Source organism: Labrus mixtus, chromosome 5 (genome assembly GCF_963584025.1).
Source record: "Labrus mixtus chromosome 5, fLabMix1.1, whole genome shotgun sequence".
NCBI classification, from domain to species: Eukaryota; Metazoa; Chordata; class Actinopteri; order Labriformes; family Labridae; genus Labrus; species Labrus mixtus.
Genome location: NC_083616.1, coordinates 10129161 through 10156413, shown reverse-complemented (window position 1 = coordinate 10156413; position 27253 = coordinate 10129161). Strand labels below are relative to the sequence as shown.

At 41.0% G+C, this 27253-nt stretch overlaps 1 protein-coding gene across 6 annotated transcripts; it reads left to right on the top strand.

The window, feature by feature from the left end:
* Nucleotides 1-454: 454 nt before the first annotated feature.
* On the top strand, nt 455-27253 carry gapvd1 (GTPase activating protein and VPS9 domains 1). Of its 6 annotated transcripts, none has more exons than XM_061037694.1 (28): nt 455-600; nt 5449-5667; nt 6767-7034; nt 7130-7702; nt 7793-7876; nt 7965-8099; nt 8657-8849; nt 9427-9507; nt 10913-11067; nt 11401-11530; nt 11801-11926; nt 12040-12213; nt 15339-15476; nt 16754-16888; nt 17564-17683; nt 18010-18084; nt 18908-19254; nt 19380-19467; nt 20888-20959; nt 21077-21205; nt 21303-21429; nt 21523-21635; nt 22257-22416; nt 22560-22747; nt 22901-23114; nt 23624-23696; nt 23826-24023; nt 24310-27253. In XM_061037694.1, exons 2-28 carry the CDS (start codon nt 5483-5485, stop codon nt 24448-24450), a joined length of 4422 nt encoding a protein of 1473 aa, XP_060893677.1. In that variant the 5' UTR covers nt 455-600; nt 5449-5482; the 3' UTR covers nt 24451-27253. The 6 variants fall into 6 exon arrangements, with proteins under 6 accessions (XP_060893677.1, XP_060893678.1, XP_060893676.1 ...); XM_061037695.1 differs by having other exon boundaries at nt 10910-11067; nt 16757-16888; XM_061037693.1 differs by having other exon boundaries at nt 10910-11067.

The following is a 27253-nucleotide window of genomic DNA, read 5'->3' as shown; positions in this document are numbered from 1 at the left end:
CTTTTAACAATGGTGTACACAAAAAAAAATGTAAACAGAGGGAACAGCTACAGATTGTAGCCATTGTTTTCATTCTGAATATGCACATGAAATAGATTGTTAGCACTTTCCACTGTCACTGATTGTTTATGGGGTGATTGTTATTATTCACATCACATTTACACAATCACTTTGATCACATTTTAGTAGTAGTAGTTTAGTAGTTTGCTCTATATTTTCTCACTGGCTTCATATTTTAAGAATTAAATATATTTAACTTAAAAACAAAGTATTTACATTTTAAAAACACATCTTTTTTGCTGAACTGAATTTTAGAGTAAATTCTTCCAGTGTGAATGAAATGGTAAATTTCAGCACTTTGATTTAAAAGAAGCCTACCCAACTCTGTTTTCCTTACAAGTGTGGAATCTCCCTTTAACGAGCTTTTGCGCATGCGGACTGCGCATGTCTCCTCGTGATGACAGCAAATGACAGCACTGTTCGCTGCTGTTGGCTGTGAGACGGCTAGCCGCCAACAAACAACCCCTCTGATTCAGGAAATCGTATTATCAGCTGTGTTTGGACAAAGTGTGAACAACAACTACACGGTGATTACGTTTGGTAAGTCACTGTATCCATGTTAGCATGATGTATTGATCCCATTTGAACACTCAGGAGCTCGTAGCTTACAGCTAGGCTAACTGCGAACTAGCACACTGTTAGCTTACCCTGCAAACGCTTAACTTGGGTGAGGTTAGCGAGCTGCTGCTAAGTTAGCCAGTTCACCTCTTTACGTCTGTGTTCCTTCTTCAAATCACTCGTTTGGTGCAAGACACTCAACTGGTTGTGTTTGGTTGTGTCAGTTTCCTTCATATCATTTAAGTGTAGCTAACCTGACGTCACTTACGTGTTTTATTTGTAACATCCAGATTGTCTCTGGTGGTAATCTATGCTAAACTAACATCCGGTAACAAACACTCTCTAACCCAACCCATGTCGTGTCTCTGGCTGCTGAGATAAATCTCGGTTGCTAAGTACACAATAAAATCATAGCCCATTGTCATTTAACATCATAAATATTTAAATACTGGATATAACCCTTCACTCCGGATGCTACACAAGTACCTTAATTGTCTCTCCCCAAATTACTGTAGTAATTATTCATAGACAAAATAAATAAATAATGTTACACTTTAAAGTCTGCACTGTCTTCATATTACAGTTTTTTGTCATGTAATGGAGTACATTTTAGTTTTGAATGTTTTCCTGAAAATAACCAGCTTAGTGACTTTAAACTCAAATTAAGAAAATAGTATTTAATTACAACTCAGATATAAAAAGTCACCACCTTCCACTTGTATTTAGGGCAATGTTATACTTCAGTACATAGAGAGCACAGTGTCTAAGTCCAATTCATTGTCCAATAAAGCTAATTCTGATCATGTTGTGTACCAGCAGTACTAAACTTGTCTGCTCACCACATGAGGACTAACTTCTTCATGGATTGTATTTGTATATGTTTGTCCCATTACCAATGTTTGTATTTTTCTGATGCTTTGTTTGTCCATGCTGCAGTTACTGATTTATTAGTCTATGTTGTTTTGGTGTTTTTGTCTGTTTGTGCTGTTTGCTGAACTTTGTCTGCGTTACAAGTTAGGGATTTTGTTTTTGTATATTTTGGGCAAAAGGACAAGGTCCGTCCCATCTAAATAGGTCCTCCACAGGGCCTGAAAGCCAGGCTTAATGTGCACATTTCCCACCAGTTAAAATTGTATCCACACATCTTGTCAAAAAGTTATGATTGGAGTAAAGTAGATAATGAATGTTAAGGATACAAGGGGATACAAGTACTGACAGTACTGACATTTCACTTATATATTTAGTATTAGTATATGATGGACAACTAGTATACAGTGTTGTGTTTATTGAAATTACATGTGTATCCCTAAAGTTTAATATACAATCCAGTTATTGATATCACATCTTAGTTAACAAAGAGTAAAAAAAAAGGTCAGGTTTATGTGGCAATATCAGCTTTAACGTTGTGTTCTCAACTGAAGGTCAAACCTCATGATACAGGTCTTGTTCCGCCCTTCATATTTAGTTTGGTGTGGAAACAATGAAGACTTAGATTGTTGTGTATTTACCCCCACTACAGTTTCTTTAATTCAGAGTCATTCCCTCAGCTCGCCCACTTACCCAATCTGAAAAGCTGAACAAATGCTCAGAATGAGCTTTCATTTAATGTCAGTTTCCTTCACCATTGGTATGGAAAGATTGAAGTAAGAAAGTTTGAGGTTCAATACCCAACCCGCATGGCGAGAAAGGCCCCTTAAGACTCATGTACACACAGTATTTTACTGCTGAGCAGTGTAAGAAATTATCTGAAAGGGAAGTGTGAAGAGGATGTTGGCTCAAAACCATGAATACCTTTTGTAGAAAGTGAAAACCTTTGGATCTCTATAAAAAGTATAGAGTTTCATGTGTGTGTGTGGGAGGAGGGGGGGGGGGGGGGGGGGGGGGGGGGTGTGTCTTAGAACATATAGTAGGAGGAGAGGGCTGTGTTCCAAATACCTTTTTCTCAGTTGTTGTGATATGTACTTGAATTTTTTGTGAGTGTTTTTTTTGCTTAACTTTTCAAAAATAATCCTGACCTTTTTTTCATTCTTCATTATGTAAGTAGTTGGTATTTTAAATCCTCTTTTCTTTTGCCTCGTCTCTTGTGTCTTATGCTTCCTTGTTGTTATAACTATGGTGCTAACACAAACGCTATTGTTGAAATATTAGGTCTTCTTGTCCGTCAGTGGCCTTCTTTTTGCAACTACTGTTTCCCTCACAGAAAGCAGAGGATTGCAGATGACGCTTTCCCTCACACTGCCTGTTGTTTGGTATCTCTTCTGCTTTCGAGTTCCTCAGCTCTCTCCATGTCTGACTCACCAGGTAGCTATAAATGGGATGGATTGTATTGAAGCTGATGGGCACAGGAGGCCACGACAAATGGCAGTAAACATCCCTGCTAGCCACCTCACAGCTAGATGCTTTTTCACTTCCTTCCAAGAATGTGAGGAATGTGTTTGTTCAAGAACACAAGTATATTCATGGAAGTGCTCCAATGAAGTACTGAAGAATAGTTAGAATGACATCGTACTTAACTGAAAATGACAGATTCGTAATGCCAGAATCTTTCAAAGGTTTTTTTTAGTTATTGGCATAAATTGCACACCTGAAACAACTGGTCAATATGTGACCAAAAATCAATGAAGACCTTCCATGCCTAAGGCTGTTTCATGTTTTAAGTGAAACTGCCAGAAATGCGTGTTTTCTCAGTCTTTTAATGTGAATATTTGATGCTTTTGTCTGCCTTTTTTAGTAGGAAAGTAGTTTGAAAAATCTCCCTTTAAAGACAAGCCAGCAGTAGATCAAGTGAGACAATTACCTGCAGATTATTCGTCGATAAAAAGAAGGAAGTTTTGAAATTAAAAAGTAGACATACTTAAATGAACTCATATTGTCATCTCAACCTAACTTCCTCCAGTAAGAATTCACAAGCAATACAAAACATGAATGTATTTTTGAACAAGTAATACATTATAATGAACTCTACTGAACCTTAAGGACATTCTCTGTTTGTTATTGTGTTGTGTTTGCAAGCCATTTTAACTTCTCCTATGAAGAAATTATATCTGTTGGTAAGCAATATTGTTACACATTAACTCCGTTTACAAAAGTCTACATTCAAGGGTTTCCACAAAAGGAGTTATGGTGTTTGACAAACACTTAAACTTGCATACTTGCTTATAACTGTAATGTAGTTTGTTATAAACATTTAATAAACATTTGTATATCGCTTATTAAAGCTCATTTGAAGAACTTAAAGTGAAGTATACTGATATTTTCATCATCAAGTCAACCATTGTTTTTCTTTGTATTATGTTTGTTTTAAATATTAAAGTAATGAATTATCATTCAAGAGTAATGCAGTTTACTGAAGAAGTACTAGTTATTGTGATGTGCAAAATGTATTCTGAGTTCTCCTTGTGAAGAGTGTGCGCTCTCATGGCTTCTTTTTATGTGCTTTATGCAGAGATAAACACCTAACGGTCTTAAATACTAAAAAAAAAACCCAAAAACGTTTAAGAACGTGATCAGTTATTGACTTTTCTTGACAACTGACACTGTTATCAACTGTTAAAAATATATCAACCTTTTATTACTTATGAATGTTGGGCATAATCTACCTTTTTATTTTGACCTGAACTGAAGTTCTATCCCCAGGAAGCCTTCACAGACAAAACATTTAACAGCTTACCAGATTCTTCTTCTTCTTCTTCTAATGTGAGACAGATATTTAAAACCTTACCGGTGTTTTTACAATAATTACAGACAGTTATTTATAACATTAAAAGGAGATCGGTTATCTCCATTTATTCTAGAAATGCCAATGAAATTCAGTGTGGAGCTCATCAGTTTGTGTTTAAATCTGCATAACCAATCTGATTTGTCAGGCATATCAACACAAGTGTTGTGGTTGTCCCTTAGCTTGTGTGCAGTAACACTGCCTTGCAGCCATTCCCACTGTGAGGCAGTTTTCTCCAGTCTAGTCTCATTCTCTTCCTAGGGCCGTTACTCCACAGTTAAATCTGTGTTTACTATGTTAGTGGCAATGCCACAAAGAGGCTTTTGTGCAAAGGATTCACCAAGAAATCATTCAAATTTTATGCACTTGGTTTGGTTTGTATGTCTTGGCTGTGTATATCTGGAAAAGGAGAGAGTGATTAGCATATTCTGCTATGAAGCGTCTTCTCAAGCTTGTGAACAGGGTGCTCTGGCTGTTGTTGTCGGGCCAGTATGTGAAGCACGTGGAATGCAAATGATTTTTTTGTATGACCGTAGCATCATTTGTGAACTAGCGTCTTACTTCCTGAAACTTTCTTAAATAAACTCCTTTTTGGTTTTATTATTCACTTCCTTAAAGTTTGGGAACCTACAGGAGATGCATGACAATGTTCTCATGTTTGATGCGTCAGAGGCTGTGATATTCTCACTTTTGTTTTTCCTGCAGTTCGCAAAAATGTAACCACTAGCTTCTTCTCTTGTAACCTACTCTGCTTCATAAACTCGTCTGTAAAGTCAACTCCATTCAACAGTTAGAATACTAGAAAATATGTTTTCCAAAGACTTGATTTTACATAACTTGTTTTGTCTGCCCAACAATTAAAAACTAAAAATGTTCAACCTTCAATGATAATAAAACAAATATTGAAATGAACCTCCTGATTTGAAATCTTAAAGGGCACAGCATCTCTATACCCAAAGTGGACTTAGTGCAGCTGTGTAAAAAAAGATGTGAACATGTGCTGAGTACTTTATCAAAGACTAGAGACTTTCAACTTTTATTCAAAATTGTTTGTGTACTCACTTCCTTTCATTTACCTGTTTCCATTGTATCTTGTTCCATTGTTGCTCCAGTCATTTAGCCCTCGGCCCGTGTGAGCTGGTGAAGATGGTGAAGCCAGACATCCACACTCTGGCCCACCACCTGAAGCAGGAGAGGCTGTACGTGGCATCAGAAAAGCAGCTGATCCAAAAGCTCAACAGCGATGTGCTGAAGACATCTGAGAGGCTGTGCCGGGCCGCATGGATTGCCAAGCAGCAGAGGATCAACCTTGATCGACTCATTCTCACCAGGTATGATCCACCATCATTATATACTGTTTGATATATGGTGTTTAAATGGATAAGTTCAACCTTGTTGGGAATTAAAGTACAGATCTTGATCCAGGAGCTGGCTATTTTAGCCCAAGATAAGCTTTGGGGTCAGGAGGCTAACAACTAGCCTGGATCCTTTTTTGAAATAAAAAAAAATATCTATATAGCAACTCTAAATTGTATTATGTATTTATTTCCAGTGGGCTAACAAAACATTTGTGGAGGGAGTTTTTAAAGCTAATGTTTCCTGTTAATCATGTCTGTGGTTTATTAAAGTTTCCTGTTTTCAATGTCAGTTTTGAATAAATCACATACAGCAATACATAACGCTCTAATAAGCATTTTTAACTGATAATAATGTGAAAATCCTTCAACACACACAAGTTTAAGTTTGATGTTGTTTGGTGTTTGTGAATGCACTCCGTCTTGTCACTTCATTTACAACCAGTTTTCCTATAAAGGAGACTGCAGAGACAGCATGTACTCTAATGCAGTGGTTCCCAAAGTGGGGGTCGGGACCCCCAGGGGGGTCGCTAGCCACCAAGAGGGGGGTCGCGAGATGCCGTCCATAAAAAATAAAAAAGCATATATTTTTACTCATTTTTGTAAATATACAAAAAGTACATATAATGTCATATAAGACAGTATCATTAAATGAAATGGAAATGAAATTAATGTGTACATTTTTTATGTACTATTGTAGTATGTATTGTTGTATTATTTTGTGTTCCTAGTTTTTGGATAGGTTTATTAGTGTGTGCGTGGCTGTCGCTACATTATATACCTAACTAACCACCTTAAAGAATAGTGGGGGGTCCCCAGTTTCTGTCACCCTTATTTTGGGGGTCACGACCTGGAAAGTTTGGGAACCCCTGCTCTAATGCATGTACTTGCTTTTCTAAATGTTGATGGAGTGTTGTCTAACATTCAGATAATGCAAAACTCTTCCAAGACCCACTGTGGTTGTACTTTGGGAGACATTTGGCATCATAAGGAGAAATAGTTAAATAATCGAATGATTGTGGAACGGGAGATTTTATATGATATTTGTTAGTAATGGGAAATCACTGTTTTACAGTGCGGAGGCCTCTCCGGCTGAATGCTGCCAACATGCCAAAATGCTGGAAGACACACAGTTTGTCGATGGCTACAAGACTCTGGGCTTCCAGGAGACGATCTATGGGGAGTTTTTGGCCAGGATGAGGGAGAACCCCAGACTGGTAGCGTCCTGTCTGGTGGCAGGAGAGAGGCTGAACCAGGAGCACACCCAGGGTGTCATCCATACAGTTTTCACCTCACTTTACGGCAACTGTATCATGCAGGAGGACGAGAGCTACCTGCTACAGGTCAGCAGCCCTTCCTGTCTCTTGTGTTACACATTTACAAGACAGTTGAATAGTCTTTTGGTAAGATGTTTTGATCAACTTTCTTGTTTTGACAGGTATTGCGATACCTGGTAGAGTTTGAGCTGAAGGAGAATGACAACCCTCGGCGTCTTCTGCGACGAGGAACCTGTGCCTTCAGCATCCTCTTCAAGCTCTTCTCCGAGGGCTTGTACTCAGCTAAGCTCTTCCTCACTGCCACTCTCCATGAACCCATTATGCAGCTGCTTGTGGAAGACGAAGACCACCTTGAGACTGACCCAGCTAAGGTAACAGAGCGCCTCACTCCAGCCCAGCAGGAACGCTTTGGAGAGAAGGGCTCAGATGGTTACAAACAAAGGGTGCAGGCAGCTGTGGAGGCCAATGAAGCCAAGCTGGTAGCTTTGGTCAACAAGTTTATCGGTTACCTGAAGCAGAACACCTACTGCTTCCCCCACAGCCTGCGCTGGATCGTGTCACAGATGTATAAGACTCTGTCATGTGTGGAGCGTCTGGAGGTGGGCGAGGTGCGCACCATGTGTACAGACCTGCTGCTCACCTGCTTCATCTGCCCAGCTATAGTTAACCCAGAGCAGTATGGCATCATCTCAGATGCCCCCATCAATGAAGTGGCTCGCTTTAATCTCATGCAGGTCAGTGGCACAGCAGGTTTTCTTCTTTGCACAACACTTTTGGGAATCATGCTACCGTTTAGACACAGTTTACATTTCCTTGTCGTACAGGTGGGGCAGCTTTTGCAGCAGTTGGCCATGGCTGATGACGATGCAGACCCAAGGCGGAAAAGCAGTTTGTCTAAATTTGATAAGGTGTGTGAACCATTGTGATGTTTTATTTTTTCCATTGCAGCAAATGTCGTCTCATAACCTATTTACCTGTTTGAATCTCTGTCTTTAGAGTTGTGTTGCTGCCTTTCTTGATGTGGTGATTGGAGGAAGAGCAGTGGAGACCCCTCCCATGTCCTCAATGAACCTTCTCGAAGGCCTCAGTAGGACTGCGGTTTATATTTCTCATAATCAGCTGCTTGTGTTGGTAGGTTCTTGAGAATTCATTTGGGTTCTTAGTAAAATATCAATCTATAATAAAAAAAGAAGTTTGCATGTTCCGAGTAGACCTCTAACACTGCCAGGACCACATCTGAGTTTTTGAAGAACTTTACTACATTTTAAAATTTGGAGTGGAACTGCAGAAGTGACTCACTTTTATTTGTTAGAATTGACACATTGAAGAAGAATGTGGTCATTGCAGCTTTCATCAGATGCAAACAGCTGAAATTTTCCAGGATGAAAAATCTATGCATAAACATATCTGGCAATTTCTGTGTGCAGTTTAATTTATCCAGAAATAAGAAAAATGATTTTGGGTTGAAGGTACCTCTAGGCATCTCATTATTAATTTAAAGCTGTGTGTATCTTCTCTATTGATACTTGTTTTCATTCATCACACAATATATTTTGTCAGTGGACAAAAGAGCTCATGATTTGTACCAGCAACACCTTAGACTTACATCCCACCCCATCTGTCAGGATAACTGTTGACTTGTCAATGTTGTATGTTCTTGAAAATAAAGTCTTTCACTTTCTGCCAAGGTGGACTTTGTTCGGAGCGTGATGGCCGGAGACCACCTTCGGGAGGAGGAGCACATGGCTCTAGAGACCCTGCTTGCCAACGTGCCCCAGTCTCGAACTGTGAAGAGTAATAGTCTGGAGCTTACTCCCTCCAACACCCCTCAGCTCTCCCCAGCTACTACTCCTGCTAACAAGAAGAACAGGCTCCCAATAGGTATCTGTCTTTACAGCCTCTGCATTTCTGACATTTTTAAATATTGATGTCCTCCTTTGAAGCAAGCTTGTCTCGTTTTCTCATGTGAGGAGTCTTTTTGGAATGTCGCATTCATTTGAAACAAGTCCTAGAAAAGAGAATTGATATCTGTTTTCTAATGAGAAACAAAATAAACAAGTAGAGTTGAGTGGTGATGGCTAGTGAAAGGTCTGTATTTTATAGGAAGCTAATGAGCTTCTTCTCGGCTTGTTATAAAGATAATTAGCATGGCCTGGATTGAGGCTCAATTACAGAAATGACAACCAATTAAATTACCAAATATAAATGAACTCATTTTAATTGGAATGGATGGAAAAGATGCGTGGACTACCTTCATTAGCATTCACAAGACAAATGATGCTGCAGCAACGCCCCCTTAATTAGAATGAACCACTTGTACTTGCTTTTCTGAGATATGACATTTATTCACACAATTTTGATTTTATACTTGAAGTTCTTTAAATTTCGAGATGTTTTCTTTCTTCAACTCCCTACCTTGTCCTTCTTCTTTCCTCTTTTGCTGCCAATGAATGACCAGGACAACACTTAGCCGCTATAACATCCTGGGACCCCACAACCACCTCTCTGTCTGCTCACATTCCATTAGTAACCCCTTTTGGTGGGTAGCCTGCCGGTTGTAGAGCTGGGGAATACTTAACCCATGTTGTTTTGCTCAGTTGCGTGTTAGACAACACTCATGTAGTTCATTCTCCCAGCTGCACCCTAACCCTGCCTTGCCAGAGTTGCCTAGCGCTGCAGTCGTCCATATGCTCTCACCATGCTTGCTTTGCCTTGCACATTGCTGTGGCTCATTTTTAGAGCTGTAATGTTTCTGCACTGATTTTGTTTACAAGTTTCTCCTGTTTTTTTGTTTCCTCATCCAGCGGATTATGGCTTTTCATTACCAGGTAGAGAAGGGAAACAATCTTTCACCTTTCCTCCCTCTGGTCTGTGCCTAAGTAGTGGTCAAAATCAGAAGCTTTGGTGCAATTACTTCCCACAATTCTGGTGTCAATGATAATGCACAAGGCATCCACCGGTCTCTGAGGGAGTAGAGGCTAAACTGATTAGAGTGGAACAGGAAAGATGTTAGTGATTACATTGGCTGTTTTGAATGAATTGGAGGGCATGTAGTGTTTCAGAATTCTTCAAATTTTCAACCACCAAAAAAAGACCCCATATTGGATTATTGTAATCTATTCTTGATTGTATTAATGTAACTCTCAAGATGATTCAGAAATTGCAGGCCAGGCTCCTATATTTAGTTCACTCAATGTTTTTAAGAATGGATATTAAACTGCTACAGCCACATAAAGCATAGAGCCAAAGTATGTCAGGCTCATCTTAAGGTCGGCATGAATGTCATGAGCTGCTTAAGTGTTTTATTATTTAAGGCCTGGTAGGTATTTCAACATGCACAGAGTGCCATGTTTTAGCAAATGCCATACTAGTTTTAAACTCAAGAGTGAGCCTTGTAGATACATCCTATGAAAAAAAGAGGCAGATATCATTTCATTTCTTTTCTTGAGACACCATGAACTGAGCTGTCTATGTGCGTGTGTTTCTGTGTGGCTGTTTCCAGCTTAACCAGTCAGCTGTTCACTGTGATATTTATTTCAGAGAAGTGTTTTTCATGCTGAAACAAAGCTAATCGTCTTTTTTTTTTTACTAACTTCTGTCTGACATCTAGAAACTAATGAACAACTCGTCTTGAATGTCACAAAGGTGATAACTTACCTTAAGGAATACACATGGAAACACATGTCAGTTTTGGCATTTTCTTAGTGGAGCTCCAAAAGATGCTGTGACTCATAATGCAAAAGCTATTCCCACTGCTAAAGAAACCATTTTCAGGCAACACCTTGTTGTGACATGCAAGATGAGATTTCTGGCTCTGTAGTTTTTGACTTGTTAGCTAGAGATGCTAATTTTCACTATAACTGTTTAGTTTTAAATTCCTAACTGTAACAATCATAAAATAACATTTTACTCCCGTAATTTTCTTCCAACTGGCCAACAAGCAGCAGCTCGGAGCCGAAGCCGTACCAACATTGCCCAGGAGGGGGAGGCAGAGGCCAGCTCACAAGAGTCCCTGCAGGAGCTGATGCCAGAGGAGGTGCTGGTGATTTCACTAGGAACTGGTCCACAGACTGTCCCTGGGATGATGTCAGAGAATGAGGTAATGTGATTTGAATTAATGCACTCATTTGCAGGAGATGATGTTATAAATTCAATGTCATATTTTTTTACTGCCACTGAAAGGGAGTAAGGCTTCTTAAGAGTCTGTGTCAGGCATTTTTTTTAGTGCTTTGTGTGTTCTTGTAATGTTCTGAAACTGAAACCTTAGCTCTTCTTTAGGACACACTCCCTGATTCAGATTGACCTTTTCCTACTCTGGCAAAAATGCAAAAAGCAAAACGCTAGTTTGCAACTATATATAAGTGTTTTTTTTTGCAGTGACAAGTGATATCTTTTTATTCAGTATGCTTTTCTTCTCTTTGTGGCTCTCTAGGTTTTGAACCTTCAAATGGCCGATGGGGCCCAGGGAGACGTCCATGCTGATGATACTAAGCTGCATGGTAAACCAGACAAAACCCTGCGCTTCTCCCTCTGCAGTGACAACTTGGAAGGCATCTCAGAGGGTGAGTCGTCAGCCTGGTGGCATATAATGCTAAAATAAAATAAATGAGCTGTTTATTTTTGTGTTTTCAGAGTGGTATCTGGAAATCTAGAAAAAAAATGTTTTGTTTGTTTGGGTGAAGCGTACTGACAAATAAGATAAGCAAACAAAAAAAGGATTGGGGTTCAAGTCACCTTTACACTCCACTGTCCTTCACAACTTAATAACTGGTTTATGCCCTAACAGCTGAATCACTGACTGACGCTCTCTTCTCATGCATATATTCCCTTAGGCCCATCCAATCGTTCTAACTCTGTGTCGTCTCTGGACCTGGAGGGAGAGTCTGTCTCTGAGCTCGGAGCTGGACCATCAGGAAGTAATGGGGTGGAGGCTCTACAACTTTTGGAGCATGAACAAGGTGTGTGTTATGTTTCTTAGAAAATATTTGGTTTGAAGCATGGATGTATCATTTACAGGTGGTGTGAAGCAGGAATCACAGATGAAAGATATTCATGAGTCTGTCTTCTGCAGCCACCACTCAGGACAACCTGGATGACAAACTGCGCAAGTTTGAGATCAGAGACATGATGGGTCTGACGGATGATCGGGACATCTCTGAGACGGTCAGCGAAACGTGGAGCACTGATGTGCTGGGCAGTGACTTTGACCCCAACATGGATGAAGATCGGCTGCAGGAAATAGCTGGTGGGTCATGTCTGTGTTATCTGCAATCATTCACCCCCTTCATCATTAAGCATGTTGATTGATGTACACAGCCTGAGTGATCATTGCAAAGTTTATGGTATGAATTAGCTCTATGTGGGGACCCTCTCTGACTGCTGATTAAGTAGTTTAAGGGAAATGTCATCACCTTGTGGTGTGAGGGTGAAATAGCATCAAAAGGCGGGTCTTGAAGTAAGCTCAAGTAATAGAAAGACATACCCCTTTTTCACTGCTTAAACAAAAACCCCTTACCATAAACAATCTCTTGGTATACTTTTCTATAATTAATAGATGATAAAACAGCTTTAAAGGATATAAAGAATACACATCATCAGTTGTGCTGTAATTGAGCATAATACTAATTTGTTTCTGTTTTGAAGAAAACCTTTTGGCTTTCATGCCTTTTATTGTAGAGCGGACAGTGGATAGAGTAAGAACCCGGGAGGAGAGAGTGGGGAATGACATGCGGCAAAATGTCGAGGGTCGAATTCAAATCTGGTTTGCCCGATTTGTGGACAACAGCCTCTGTACATGGGGGCATGAAACCAAACAGCTAGGCTATCCAGCGCTCCATTTTTTGTTGTTTTTGGCAACAAAGGTAATAACAGAATTACTATAAGTTAGAAGTAAGTACGGTAAGTAACCAAATTCAGTGTCATTGTTTCAATCCAATTATCCTAAATGCAACCTGATCTAATATTACTTGGTGGTCGGTTGAAATACTGTATCTCAGTATTTATTACTTTGTTAGTGAGTATAAAAACACAGAATGATAGCTCGTTATATTCATGTGTTGATATGAACGCAAACATACTCACTTTAGTGTTTTTGACTTTTCTGAACTTATCTTTCAAGTGATCAAATAAAATCTAAAGGTAGAAACAGAATAATACAAGACTGGATATGTTTTATAGGTCCCTGGAAGTATTTCCTTGAGTTAGCTTGCATTATCACAATGACCAGGGCTATTAAGAGCTTACATATTAAGAATATGTTGATATAAAATCTACATTTCTTCAGTAGATAGTGGAGGGCAAGGTCAGCTTCTGCACTCTATAGAGCCATTAGTACGTGAGCAAGAGAAAGGCTGTACAGATATAGGGTTCATCTTATGTGAAACCAGATCTGGAAAGACTATTACAGTCCTCCTGTTGTTCTAAACCCTCATCTTCACATCTCTTCTGCCTGAGTCTTTTTCGTCAGAGCCTTCCCCTGCCCATCTCTCCATCCTCTCTCTCTCTCTCTGACATTCACTCAGTCCCTGCAGTCTTATTGACCTTGGTTCCTTCTCATTTGCATCCACCATTTTTCATTCTTCGGAATATGGCGTTGGGGGACTTTTCCATCATTAAGTGAATTTACAGCGATTTCCTTATGTGTTTTCTCCAAGGGATTGGGTTATGAGATGCACATTAAATATCCATTAATACCTCATTATCCCACTGATAAGATTACCATGATAATGAGGCAGAAATTCTAATTGTTTCACTTCTTGTTGTGCCACTCATTTAATCATCCACCTGAAAGACAAGTACTCTGCGCCCTACCTTGAAGACTGTAAACACGGACAGCGGGATAGAGCTCTCCCACTGTCACTGAGAGCCCTGCCCCCGCCAACATCAGCACACACTGTTGCCTGGATGCTGGCATGCATACGCATACTCATGGCGCTTGTGTGCCATGAAGTGGAATCATGACATATCAGGGGGTGAGGCTACCACAGGCCGACTTTTTGGTCTTGAGCCTTGGCCACGGACTCCCACTCACACCTGCTAGCTCTTTTCCCCCTCCTCCACATTCTTCCGCCTTGTTAAGCCACGGCTTCTCAAATGGAGATGGAGGGAGACAGTGCTGAGGACTTTGTGGGAGAGACTAGGTTAGGCGCTAATTTGGTTGTGAGTAATGCCAGGCTTAATCAACAGCACAAAGTCATGGCCCTGGAGGCCAGGGCAGGGTGAAATATTACCATTAACCTCTGACCTTTGGCGCTGTGGTATATGGGCCTGTGGGTCCCAGCATGAAATGTATGTGACCTCCAACTCTCTCTGTGTCTCTGTATGCAAAGCTCAGTGTCTCTGAAGCCCCGACCACACAACAGTCACAGAGGGTTTATGCAGTATTTGTGCTTATCTCAGGCCTTTACACTGTGTTGTCTAAAGGCAAAGTGTAACAGTGGTTGAACAGGTTTTTAGTAAAGATAAATGTGTTATCAACAGTCTGCCCATTTAGTGCAGAAACATTCAGTCCAAAGTAAATAGAATGATAATCATTAGAGATTATGGATTTAAGATAAAAATAAAGATTTTTTTTTTTTTTTACTATTCCATATTGGCTTTGTCCAGCTCTTACATCTGATCGTATGCTACTCTCTCATTTTATATCGTGATTTGAATTTTGAAATGTGTCGGTCAAATGTGCAAATTTCAAGATTCATCTTTGGGCTTTCAGAAGCATTTTTAAATGATGTTAAGGACTTAATTATTAATTTCTTAATTAAAAAATACAACTTTAAAATTACTTTAAAATTCAAATATAATATAATTAGTTGCACCCATGAGACCAAGCTTTGATATGTTTTTGAACAGAGCCCTTAAAATTATGAACATTCATGCATCTCATAATATTTCAATGGGGTACATGGGGGCATGAAACCAAACAGCTAGGCTATCCAGCGCTCCATTTTTTGTTGTTTTTGGCAACAAAGGTAATAACAGAATTACTATAAGTTAGAAGTAAGTACGGTAAGTAACCAAATTCAGTGTCATTGTTTCAATCCAATTATCCTAAATGCAACCTGATCTAATATTACTTGGTGGTCGGTTGAAATACTGTATCTCAGTATTAAGCTTTTATGAAAGGCATCGTTCCTGTAGTGGCACTCCAAAGTTCTCAAGATGCTCATATTTAAAATCTGAATAATTTATAAGAAGTAATTACAGAATATGAATCAACACCAGAGCCCTAACAACATACAGATGTTTTCCAAGGAGCAATAAGGTGCCTTCAAGATGACTTTCAGACTGTAGAGGGGATATTCTGCTGTTCCAACACTTTTTTATGGAAGGAGGTTAACTCTTTGTCTCTCTGCTCTCTTTCTCTGCTCTCAGGGGCAGCTGCAGAGAACATGCTTGGCAGCCTGCTGTGTCTTCCTGGCTCGGGTTCAGTACTGCTGGACCCCTATGGCTCCACCATCTCAGAGACCACAAGTGAGGCCTGGAGCGTGGAGGTCCTTCCCAGTGACTCCGGTGGGTAACCAGCTTCATCCTGTTTTTGTAGACCTGCTTTGACTTTCCTTTGCTCCTGATGTAGTCTTGATTCTTGCACTTTATCTTCATGAAAGCATTACATTTGTGTTTTCATGCACATTTATGTTTCTTCCTTATAGTGGGGGTTGGAACGCCAGGTGTGGTTGCACAGCATTCCATACCAATAAATGTGTGCATGCATCTGTCATCCCATGTATGCACACTTCCCTGTATTTCAGGGCAGATCTGCTTCTGCCAGTAAAAGGCAGCTCAGTGTTTCCTTAGAGAGACCACCAGGTGTGTTTGCACCTGTGGTGGAGTGGTGGGGAGGGAAGCACAAGGACAGCAGCTGTCCTCACTTTAAACAGTGTCAGTTATTTTACATGTCTAGACATAAAGCTGCATTTCTGTTGACATCAAATCTTTTATTATCACAACATTAATAACCCAGGACAATTAGTTTATATCAGACGTGTCACTGTGTCAATCTACTGTACATGTGAATACAATCTTATAAATGAAATATTACACTTTCTTTGTCTTTACTTACATAATGAACATACAGTCCCAACTGTTATTAATGAGAGATTATGTAGTTAACTCCCCCTTCTGAAAACCAGTGTTTTGTGAAAATCACTAGAGTGTTTTTATTAACAGCGTTAAGTGTTTCTTTGAAAAGCCTGAACCTTATGTTAATTGAAGTAGTACACCACTTCAATATGTGCAGTGCAGAAATGACATGCATGAGTGTCTTGATTGCTTTTTGTTCCGTTTGCTGCCCCTGTTCTGCTCGGTAATAGCACGATAGGAGACTCGCTTTGAGTACAGCGCTTGTTTCATGGCTAGGCAGCAGAAAACTACACTCTGAAGAGCACTTCAGCAACACATTATTACTAACGAGCATGCAAATGAGTACTGCTGTTAGTATGGAGCCTCTGGGTTTGACCCAACAGCTCCATTGGGTAGCCAAAGAATTGGCCGCACTAGCTTTATGGTGTGGTTTGGCAGTTATAAGACATGATAATGTATGCTTTGTTTGATTTCTCACATATGTGCCCACTTGGTTGCCCAATAATCTTTCAGGAGTGGGGTGGGGGTGGGGAGGGGGGGGGAGGTTGACCATTATTTGAAACAAACAAACAAACAAACAAACACAAGTACATTGGATTATGAGTTTATTTCAAATGGTACTTTATTCATACTTGAATTGAAAAAAGCTTACCACGTTGTCTCAAATGTAGAGGGATTTTTTATATCTATTCCTTCTGTTTTTCCAGAAGCCCAAGACCTGAAACAGGAGGAGCGTCTGCAGGAGCTGGAGAGCTGCTCCGGGGTCGGCAGCACCTCAGACGACACAGAGGTCAGAGAGGTCAGCTCGAGGCCCAGCACACCAGGTCTCAGTGTTGTGTCAGGTATGAACCTTACCAACTCTTTAGCCCAAAATCCCCTAACTGCTCTGTCATTTTTATATTATCCTGCTATTTCTTTTGTCCCATATAAGTAAAACAGTAATGAATTCCCCTGTATTATTAAACTCTGGTTTAGTTAATGGCTTTTTTTTCACCCTCTATGATTCCTTTTAGAGCGGTCATTTTGCTGGTAGGTTAGTCAGCCAATATCGTGGAGTCAGTGAGAACTTTTCTGCATGGCACAGGCTATTGTTGGGTGTCTTTTTCATGGGCTCAGGTGGACACGTTTTTTTGACACACTTTGTTGACAGGCATGAGGTAGTATCCCAGATTAAGAAGCCAGCGGTGATGTTCCTGGCTCAGCTCACAGGAAAACGTCCCATGGGATCCAGTCGATGGATAGTCTGCATCTGATGATCACTCTTATCTGTATCTCTCCTCTAACCCATGGGAGCTTACGCTACCAATTTGGAGTTCCCAGTGGGTTCACACCTGAGAGATACCATGCAGTATTAGTCTAAAGAGAAAAATGTCCTCTTTTTGTCTGTGAGAGACGTTGAACATGCAGAACATGCCCTCTCTTCTGGCTGCTGCTAAGCCAAAGTTTACTCTACTGACTTGCTTTTGTCCTGAATGTCAACACAACTGTTGTGTTGTTTTTGTTCCTCCTCGCTGCAGGGATCAGTGCAACCTCAGAAGACATCCCCAACAAGATCGAGGACCTGCGGTCAGAGTGCAGCTCAGACTTCGGGGGGAAGGACTCTGTGACCAGTCCAGATGGGGAGGAGTCAGGCCACGGTAGGAGAGTGTCACATCCCTGCTAGGCTAGCTAAGCCATCAGTCCAATGTCTATCCGTCCTACACATCATCAGCTAGAGCTATCAATTCCCATCACTTCCACAGCTGCCAAAAGGCTGTATTACAGCACTTTTAACTATTAAATAAAGAGGGTCAAATCAAATATTTGATGTTAGTCAGTAGTAGGGTGATCACAAATGGAAGCTGAGGTATTACCTCTTTTAATTAAATGATATTAACCATTTTTAAATAACAGCACTACAATTTGTGTAACAACCATCAGTTTAGTAAACCCTCTTGTCTTGTATGCTTTTGTGTTTTAACAGGACACAGTCTGACATCTCCCCCCTCACAGGCAGAATCCTTACTCGCCATGTTCGATCCTCTCTCCTCGGGTGAAGGTAATTTGCACTCCCAGAATGCACTACAGCCAATCAGGCTAGAAATAATCATCATTTAATCCCTACCCTAATGTGTTGGGCTCTCAAAACAGCTTGAACTCTGTGAAATAAATTGAAAGACTGACTGGGCCCCAATTACTGGACATATTAGCTAAATGAAATGTCAGTTCAATTGGTTGATTAAGTATCTCAGATAATTTTTTACAGTCTTTGTTCTGGTGAATTTTGTTTATAGAGCAGGTGGGAAAAGTGTGAGAGAGGAATGGTCGTGGTTGTGTGTCTGTGGCAAGGTGAAGGGATGACAGGTTGAGAGACCTCACCCCAGGCTCTTTGGCACTGTCCCCTCGTCCCACTGTGCTCATGGCACGATGCTGCCAATGGAAGCTTTTCAGGAGAGAGAGTGTACCCTTGGAACAGGTGGCCCACCTATACCTAGGGCTCATGTCCCACTAACATTTCTCTTCAGTACTCCCAATTTTAGGTGTTTTTACTTTTCTTGTTATATAAAGTTAAACAAATTACTCTTTGGGAAAAAGTAAAACTCTGTGTTACAGAACAACGCTACCTGTTAGTTAACTTTTTGTAGAATCTCATCAGTATATTTAAGGTGTAGTTCAACATTGATATTGAAAAAATGAAAGAGTCTTAATGAAGCCTTTGCATTGAGCTGGTAAGTGAGTAACCTGTAGATCATAGAGAATATAATGAAAACTGATCATACAGTATACGGAGTGTACAGGGATGAATAAATGTTAATTATCTTCATTTGAAAAAAAAAAACCCCATCAACCACAATCCTTTATATTTGGCTTTATTACCCCAGGCTCCTCCACCGGAACAATAGTGAGGCCTAAAGTACACTACGCCAGGCCTGCTCACCCTCCCCCCGATCCTCCCATCCCTGAAGCTAGTGCCCTGGGGCAGGAGACGCGCCACTCTCTCTTCATGCCTCACTGCCTGGCCCAGGCTGAGCTGGAGCACACCAAGCAGCGCCACTCCTTCCCTGACAGGCTGGTCCGTAGCCGCAGCTCTGACATCGTGTGCCCCGGCCGCCGGCCCACAAGTGACCCCGGCCTTAACCGGCGGGTAGCTGTAGAAGAGCGGGACCCTGCTGGAGTCTTTGCCTTAGGACCGTCCTCGTCGCCTAGCAAGGACTCCCTGAAAGGAGAGGTATATGCAACAGAGGCACACTTTGTTATTACAATAAATACTGAGAACAAGCATAAAGACTTGAAGATTAGGTGAAAGTTCTAGATATAATGCTTTAAAATCTGCCTGTATCATTCCATCCAAAGGTTGAGGACAGGAAAGACAGTGATGATGAGAAGTCTGATCGCAACAGGCCATGGTGGAAGAAACGATTTGTGTCAGCCATACCCAAAGGTAAGGAAACAAAGCGTTAAGGCACTTAAAGAATGCCCTCTTTTCTTAAATGAAAAATGACCTTTAATTCATCTAAAAGAGATCTGTTTGCCCACAGCGCTCCTTTTTTTCTTGTCGCAGAAAAAAGTTCTCTTAATCACAACTGACAGGAAATATCACACTTTAAAGAACTGAGCAAAAACCAATTTATAATGTGAGAAAGAGAATGATGATCCATGTTGTCCACTCCATTGCTGACGCTCTAGTTGGAAAATGATGTTTCTTGTTGTTTGAAGTTACACCAGAGACGTGTCCGGCCCTTTTTCCCTTATGTCTCGCTGGCTCCAGATTTATATAGACTTTTCAAAGCTAATCAGTCATCAGAGGAGCTTTAGCTGTGTAGATTGTATGGCTGTAGCCCTCCCAGCAGTGCTGTCAACCAGCGGCTAATGGTCATTAGATAGACCTTTCTGTCATCAGCACTGATAGATGACACATCTCTTGTTGCAGTTCTACTCTACAACCATCTCTCATACATCTGTCTGGGAAATAATGAGCTGTGCCCACACACAATGACTGCTTATTACTCTTTGAGATAATGATGTTTCTTAAGTAAACAATACATTGATATTCATAAAGTGGACGACAGTATGCACATGGAGAAGAAAAGAGCACTGAAGCCGAAACCACCAATCTCCCATCAAATCTCTGTAGAGTCCATTGTGTGTGTTTGATGCTCTGCACGGTGACACACAGTCATGTGGGCCAGAGCTGCAGCCTGTGTGTGAAAGGCCAACCCTGTCTGTTGTGTCCCTCACAGTGCTTTATTGGACGGCTGAGAGTGATGTCCCAGGTAACGCTTCTGTGCTGTTGTCATTGAGCTAGCTTTTCTGCTGGAACCAGCGGCTGCGTACCCGTGCTGCTTCTTAGAGCTGTAGGGCTGTGATGTGACAATGGTGTAGCCTGTGTCCCTACACCCACACTCCTCATCCATGCACCAGTTTTACCACCCTTTTCCTTTTGTACGTTCCCATCTTACTGTATAGACAATACAGAATATCAACGTAGATACACTACCCAGTGTTTTCTGTGTTTATCCAATTCTAAATTCAGTGTCTGTCTTGCTTGTCTTGTTTGCAGCTTTGTTTTATAGGATGATCATCCATATGGTTATTTACTTCTGTTACAATTTCATAATAAGATACAGTGAGCTTGTGATATTCTGGTATGAACCAATGGGTTTATTCAACCATTTCAGTATTCTTTTGCTCTTTTTTTGTTTAGTTCTTCACAATTATTTTTGGCACCACAAAACCTAAAAATTAGTGCAACCATGAAAAAAGTGTCATTTTGTTAAAGTGGTTGACAGCAAGTGGATCACGATCAGCCTCCAGTGAAAGTGAGAGTGAATTCAGTCGTTAATATGTCTCCTTCTTTACAGCTCCAATAGCAGCATTTAGGAAAAGGGAAAAGCCAGAGAAAGATGACATCCCCCATGAACGTGTCCCACAAGGTCTGTGTTTGGTTCAACAACATTTTATTTAATGTTTCCAAACACGCCTGAATCTACATGTGGATATCTTTTATGTTGGTTTCCAGTCTGATGCTTTTGTACGCGTTGTTTTATTAGATGACCCAATGCCAAGACAGAACTTTCAAGCGCAGGCAGCTGAAGACATCCTGGACAAATACAGGAACATTAAGAGGACCAGCCCGAGTGATGGAGCCACAGGTGGAGCTTCCTACGATGGTACAGGAGGTCAGGAGAAAAAGACACTCTGCTACATTCGACTATTGCACACATTTACAGTGGATTAATCGAGTAGTTTGAATATTGTTGTGTGTATTGTTGTTAGATCTTTGTGTAGAAGAAAGTGTGCACGACTCTCCCAGAGAGGACACCCTGCAGAACATTTCCACAGATGACCTCCCGGACTCAGCCAGCCAGACAGCTCAGCAGCACGGCTCCAAGTTCTCTTTCAGGTCAGAAATGTACAATTTTGCAGATCTGGCTACTTTTGCAAGTACTTGTAACCTTTGCTCTTACTTATGTTTCTATCTGTTTATGTCCCTCAGTGATGCAAAGAAGAAGTTGAGGTTGGCGTTGTGCTCTGCAGACTCAGTGGCTCTGCCAATCATGGCTCCTGCCACCACTCGCAATGGGCTGCCTGATCACATGGATCCTGAGGGTAAACAGTCCTAAAATCAATATTTATAAATGCTTATAGTAACTTGCTTGTTTAGTAGCTATACACATTCAGTGAATGAGTTTTTCACCTGCTTTTTATGTCCTACCTTTTTTTCTTTAGAGGAAACAAAGAAGTACAATATTAATGCTGCATGCATGTTAGAGCTGGGACTTGAGTTTGTACTGAAACTAATGATTTATTTATTTTAGTTTTAAATTTACTTGACCCAAGGAATCAGACTCTCTGCTCTGTGTCAGGAGCAGGGTACAAACCCTTAATGTTGGCTAGAATCCTACCTTCTGAAAGTGTCCTAAAGCAAGACAACAAATCTGTATCGTATAGCCTTCAGAGATTTAGGGAAAGGTTGAAAGAGAAGGGTTTAACACAGATTAATACTGATTCAACATTTTGTCAGTAAGATACAAGAACTCTGGTGTAGAAAAGACAGACTTTCTAAGCTTTCCTCCAAGCAGTTCTGCAGGCAGAATCAATGGTCAACAGCAAAAACCACAGGACCCCATCTTACTGCCATCAGTCACATTGTCATGTGGAGGCAGCAGGTTGAGCAGAGCAGCGAGCAGAGTTGTCTAATGCCGTCTTCCTACCGTTCTCTTCTCTCAGAGAATGAGATCGTCTGCTTCCTGAAGGTCCAGCTAGCAGAAGCCATCAACCTTCAGGATAAGAACCAGATGGCTCAGATCCAGGAGACCACACGCTGCGTCAGCCGCTTCGACGCACGCACCTGCAGGAAGCTGCTGGCTGCGATTGCAGACGATTACAGGTAACTGTGGTGACAATGCAGGCTCATTTAGGGTCTTGGCTCTGTGTTGTGATCTTCTCTGTTTAGTGCTCGGTGTTGTTTTATGCAACTACAGAGTCATAGGCAGCAATGATAAAAGATTTGGTTACATGTGTTCCTTTCAGAAAGCGGGCCCCATACATCGCTTATCTAACCAGGTGTCGTCAGGGCCTTCAGACCTCCCAGGCCCATCTGGAGAGGCTCCTCCAGAGGGTGCTCAGAGACAAGGAGGTGGCTAACCGCTACTTCACCACAGTCTGTGTTCGGCTCCTCCTCGAACACATGGAGTCAAAGATGCTTGACTTCATTAAAGGTATCTCTATATTTTCACATGGTGTGTAATCAACCCTTAGCTCAGATTATTGACTTGTTTTTTTGTGTGATAGCGAACTTTAGAAGGCTGGAAGTTATATTATAGCAGTCTATCCTGCTGATGTGCTAATGCTGTCCCTCTGCTTCCCTCCAGCGTTCCAGGGGTGCACAGCATCAGATGACAAGACAGCAGCAGTGGAGGATTTTCTGCGCTACTTGTACGGTGCCATGGCCCGTGATGCCATTTGGCAATATGCAAGCGAGGACCAGCTGCAGGACGCCCAGATGGCCATCGAACGCAGCGTTATGAACCGCATCTTCAAACTGGCCTTCTACCCCAACCAGGATGGAGACATTCTCAGAGACCAGTGAGTATCTGGAACGACACCAGAGCAGCACACATGCAGTCTCTCTAGTGCAGAATCAGTGATCATTTAAACTTGACTTTTACACTCAACCCAAATTTATTGAAGTCATTTTCTATGGTGTAAAAATTCCATCACAGAACTTCAACCTCCACTCTTCCTCTCTTGATTCATGAGTGTAGTAAAAGTCTCAATGTTAATTGTTTTGTCTGTATTATTGAGCTTAAATACATAAATAAATTGAATCAGCAGATTAAAGTTTTCCCTCTAATTTGTATGTGTGCAAGTTATTTAAAATCATTTCATGTTTCGAATATGATGTGAAGCTACTCTGTGACACTTTAACTGCAGCTTTGCTTGTTTTTTCATTATTTGAAACTTCAAATTTGAAAGTCATGGCATTTTAGTACCGCTGCCTCTTTGTGTTGCATAACTAGAACTAGAGGAACAAGATTCTTTAAGAAACCATACATTGTTGAATTGACCATGTTGAGTGTTTTTGTCTCACGCAGGCTTTTCCATGAACATATCCAGCGACTGTCAAAAGTTGTGACGGCAAATCATAAAGCCCTTCAAGTCCCAGAGGTATTCACCTAATTACTGTACATTTCCTCATCACTCCAGAACATTTATAGAAAAGGAACAGACGTGTTGGTACAGTCAGCATCACAGAGTGTTTGTCATTGTTGGGTAATTTTACTTTTGTGTTTGCAGGTTTACCTGAGGGAGGCCCCCTGGCCCTCCGCTCAGTCCGAGATCAGGACCATCAATGCGTACAAGACACCACGAGACAAAGTCCAGTGTATACTGCGAATGTGCTCCACCATCATGAACCTCCTCAGTCTGGCCAATGAAGACTCCGTCCCAGGAGCGGATGACTTTGTCCCTGTGCTCGTCTTTGTCCTCATAAGAGTGAGTACATTCCGTCTTCATAGTCACAGTTTGACAGCACAGTCGGTACAAAACTGTGTTTTCAGCTAACTCGTCAATTTCCTTGGATTCATACCTTCAGTTTGATTACTAATTGTGTTTTGATGAATGAAGACGAAAAATAAACATGAAATTCTTCCCCAGACGACTGCTGTTTGCTAACCTGTGTTGATATATTTTACATATTTCTGATTAAAATCTGTACGGCGTAGCGTGAGCGTCTTTCAGCTGCTAATGTGAGCCCATCCCCACATCTCCTCCCCTCCAGGCAAACCCGCCCTGCCTGCTGTCCACCGTTCAGTACATCAATAATTTCTATGCCAGCCGGCTGAGTGGGGAGGAGTGCTATTGGTGGATGCAGTTCACCGCAGCGCTGGAATTCATTAAGACCATCGACGATCGCAAGTGAAGCAGAACAGCCACCTGTATGGGCAGACTGCGGGGGAAGGAGCCGGGAGACTGGGAGACTTCCCAACCAACTGCTCCCTCTGCACAGCCTCTCAAACCTGGCCCTCAGCCTGCTCTTTATTTGTATAGCTTGTACATAGCCAGAGACGTTGAAAGATTACAAAATATATATTACTGTATGTAAGTGGACAAATCCAGGTTTTAGCCGTCTGAGAAAAAAAACAGCCTTGGGGAAAAAATTGGCCAGATGTTAACTTTGAACCTGATTTAGATTTTTCCTCTTTTGTCTCTTTAGTCATGTTTCACTTTTGGGGTCTGTGTTAGGAATTGTATATAAACACAGCTATTAATATGACATTAAATCAACCTAAAAGATAATCCTATATAAAGGGACCAGACTTCCTTGATGTGATCACTGATCTTTATTTCCCCCTGAGTGAGAGGGAAGGGCTTCCAATTAAATTACAGTATAATGTTCATTAAATTCATTGTAACGTGGGGATTTACAGTGCGTGATGGTTACTGATGGGATTTAGAGACTCATAAACACTGATATTAATTCACAAAAACCATAATACTCAGAGGGTTAGTGTATCAAACAGTCGGGCAGCTTCTTTCATGAATTGTTTACTTCATCTTATTCCCAAACACGAATGTGTCAGTGAGAAATTGGACATAAGGGCCCACATATTTATATGAAATAAAATGTATTTATTTCTGTAATTCTATTTAATTCTTTGTTTATCATTTGAAAAAAAAAAAAAAAATCCAATCGTGCCCAGTTGAAATGTCTGAGGCAAGCGGTGTTATTGTTATAAACTTGCTAGAAAAGCTGGAGTTAGGAAAGGCACCTTAGCGATGAGTAGCCCATGTGTGTGTGTGTGTGTGTGGGGGGGGGGGGGGGACGCTGGGCGGTCAGGAAACAGGGTCGAATGTGTACAGAGAAGTGTTGGCATTTTATGGAAATATTGAAAACAGTGCCTTTGATGTTGGGCGCTCTGTACATGTGTTTATTTTTAGCTTCTTTTTTTTTTTTTTAAACCCAGGATAGGCATTATCCCCACCTCACCACCACGTACAAACACTCCAACGGCCAACCACGCATCACCACATCACTGATTGTCAAGGCTCAGTCCCTTTAAGGCACTTCAATAAATATCCCCTCTGGTATACTAGATCCTACCTCAGAGTTGGAACCAATGAGCCTGATATCAGCCTGTATACAGTTACTGTCCTGAATTGGTTGACGACAGAGCTCTGGATCATTTTTGCACTGGGTAAAAACAGTAAAACATTCAGGAGGAAAGGGGAGGAAAAATTGGACATTGAGCTACTGTGATGGTTTGGTCACATCACCCTTAATTAACGCTCGCCTTTGTTAGCGAACAAAGACATTTTAGTTGCTAATCTGATACTTGAGATGCCACGTGACCACATGGGCAGACTATTGGATATTAGCTCTCTACCTCCTCCTAAGTTTCAAGAAAGGGACTTTTTGCTTATGTGCACTTACATTTCTTTCTTTCTTCTTTCCTTTCAATTTGGCGGGCTGTGTTATCCCAGTGTCATTGTAACTTTCCAATTAGCGTACACGCATGTCTTTAATTATCCTGGAAATGGCTAAACACTCCCCCTTTCCTGAAATCCTCTGCTTCTTTTTTGACTTGCCACATGTATTATAGTTTTAGTTACCCCGTTACTTTTCTTGGCAAACAACCTGACAGCACAAAACACAGAAGGATAAAAGAGCAAATAATCAACACTATTGACTTGTTACTGACTTTATGCTACAGTGATTGGTGTAGTACGTGTGTGTGGTTTTTATCTAGTGAGCGTGTGTGTGTGTGTGTGAGCTGAGTGTGGGATTGCGGGATTGCTTGACCCTCTGCCTCCTCTTGCATGAAGTCATTGGATGGTCTGTAGCTCCTCTATTATGATAAACAGTAGAATATGATTACTATCTGCCACAGGCCAGTAATTGAACCTGCAAGAGGATGCAAAGCTCCTCTTTGTGTCCGTGATACTTGCATATCAGAACTCGATGATTTATTTTGCACAAAACAGATGTGTTTTCCTGAACAAATTTACAGGGAGCAGTGCATTTTCCATTACTTCTAGCCTTTGCAGTCATTAACATGAACATATTGTGATTAGAATAACATTTGAGTAGCTACGTTTTTCACCTGACTGTTACTCTTTCAAGCTGATGAATTTACAGGGACATCAAAACAGTTTTTTTTTAATGTCTGTCAACAGTAGCATATGCACCACATGTATCCATGTTTTGGTGGTGTACTCTTTGCAGCGTCTGTGTAATCAATTTGATGAGAAAACCATGCACTGGAAAATCAGGTTGCAGGTTGCATCTATGCTAATTAGGTTTATGTGATGTCACTTTAATAGGAAATACATACTCCACAAATCTGATGAAATTATTTGGGACCTGGCTTATGTTTCTCCACAGATAGCCCGTCTCTGCAGCTACAGACAACGAGTGACGTACTGATCAAATCAACACATTATTTCTATACACGACTGTAATAGCAACTTTAACTTTAGCTCTGATTGTATGCAAAGTAAACAGGCCAAAGAGCAGGTCTGTTCCTCAAAGCTTTACTGCTCTGCTCCCTGTACAATTGAGTCGAAAGGCCAAGCAGAGGAAAATAAAAGTTTTACATCTTACATCTAATTTTACATTTAACTGTAAGCTTGCACAACTATGACATGCGGGGAAAGTCGGTTTGTCTTTACTGTGATCAATGCATTATGTAATTCTTTAAAAACAATAAAGAAGCAGAAGTTTT

What these genes read in the sequence shown, in the direction of transcription:
- gapvd1 (XM_061037693.1), top strand. Translation starts at nt 5,483, where the DNA reads ATGGTGAAGCCAGACATCCACACTCTGGCCCACCACCTGAAGCAGGAG. An exon ending in CTCGCTTTAATCTCATGCAG is followed by an intron (nt 7,703 to 7,792) that starts GTCAGTGGCACA and finishes CTTGTCGTACAG; the next exon opens with GTGGGGCAGCTTTTGCAGCA. An exon ending in AGGACTCCCTGAAAGGAGAG is followed by an intron (nt 19,255 to 19,379) that starts GTATATGCAACA and finishes TTCCATCCAAAG; the next exon opens with GTTGAGGACAGGAAAGACAG.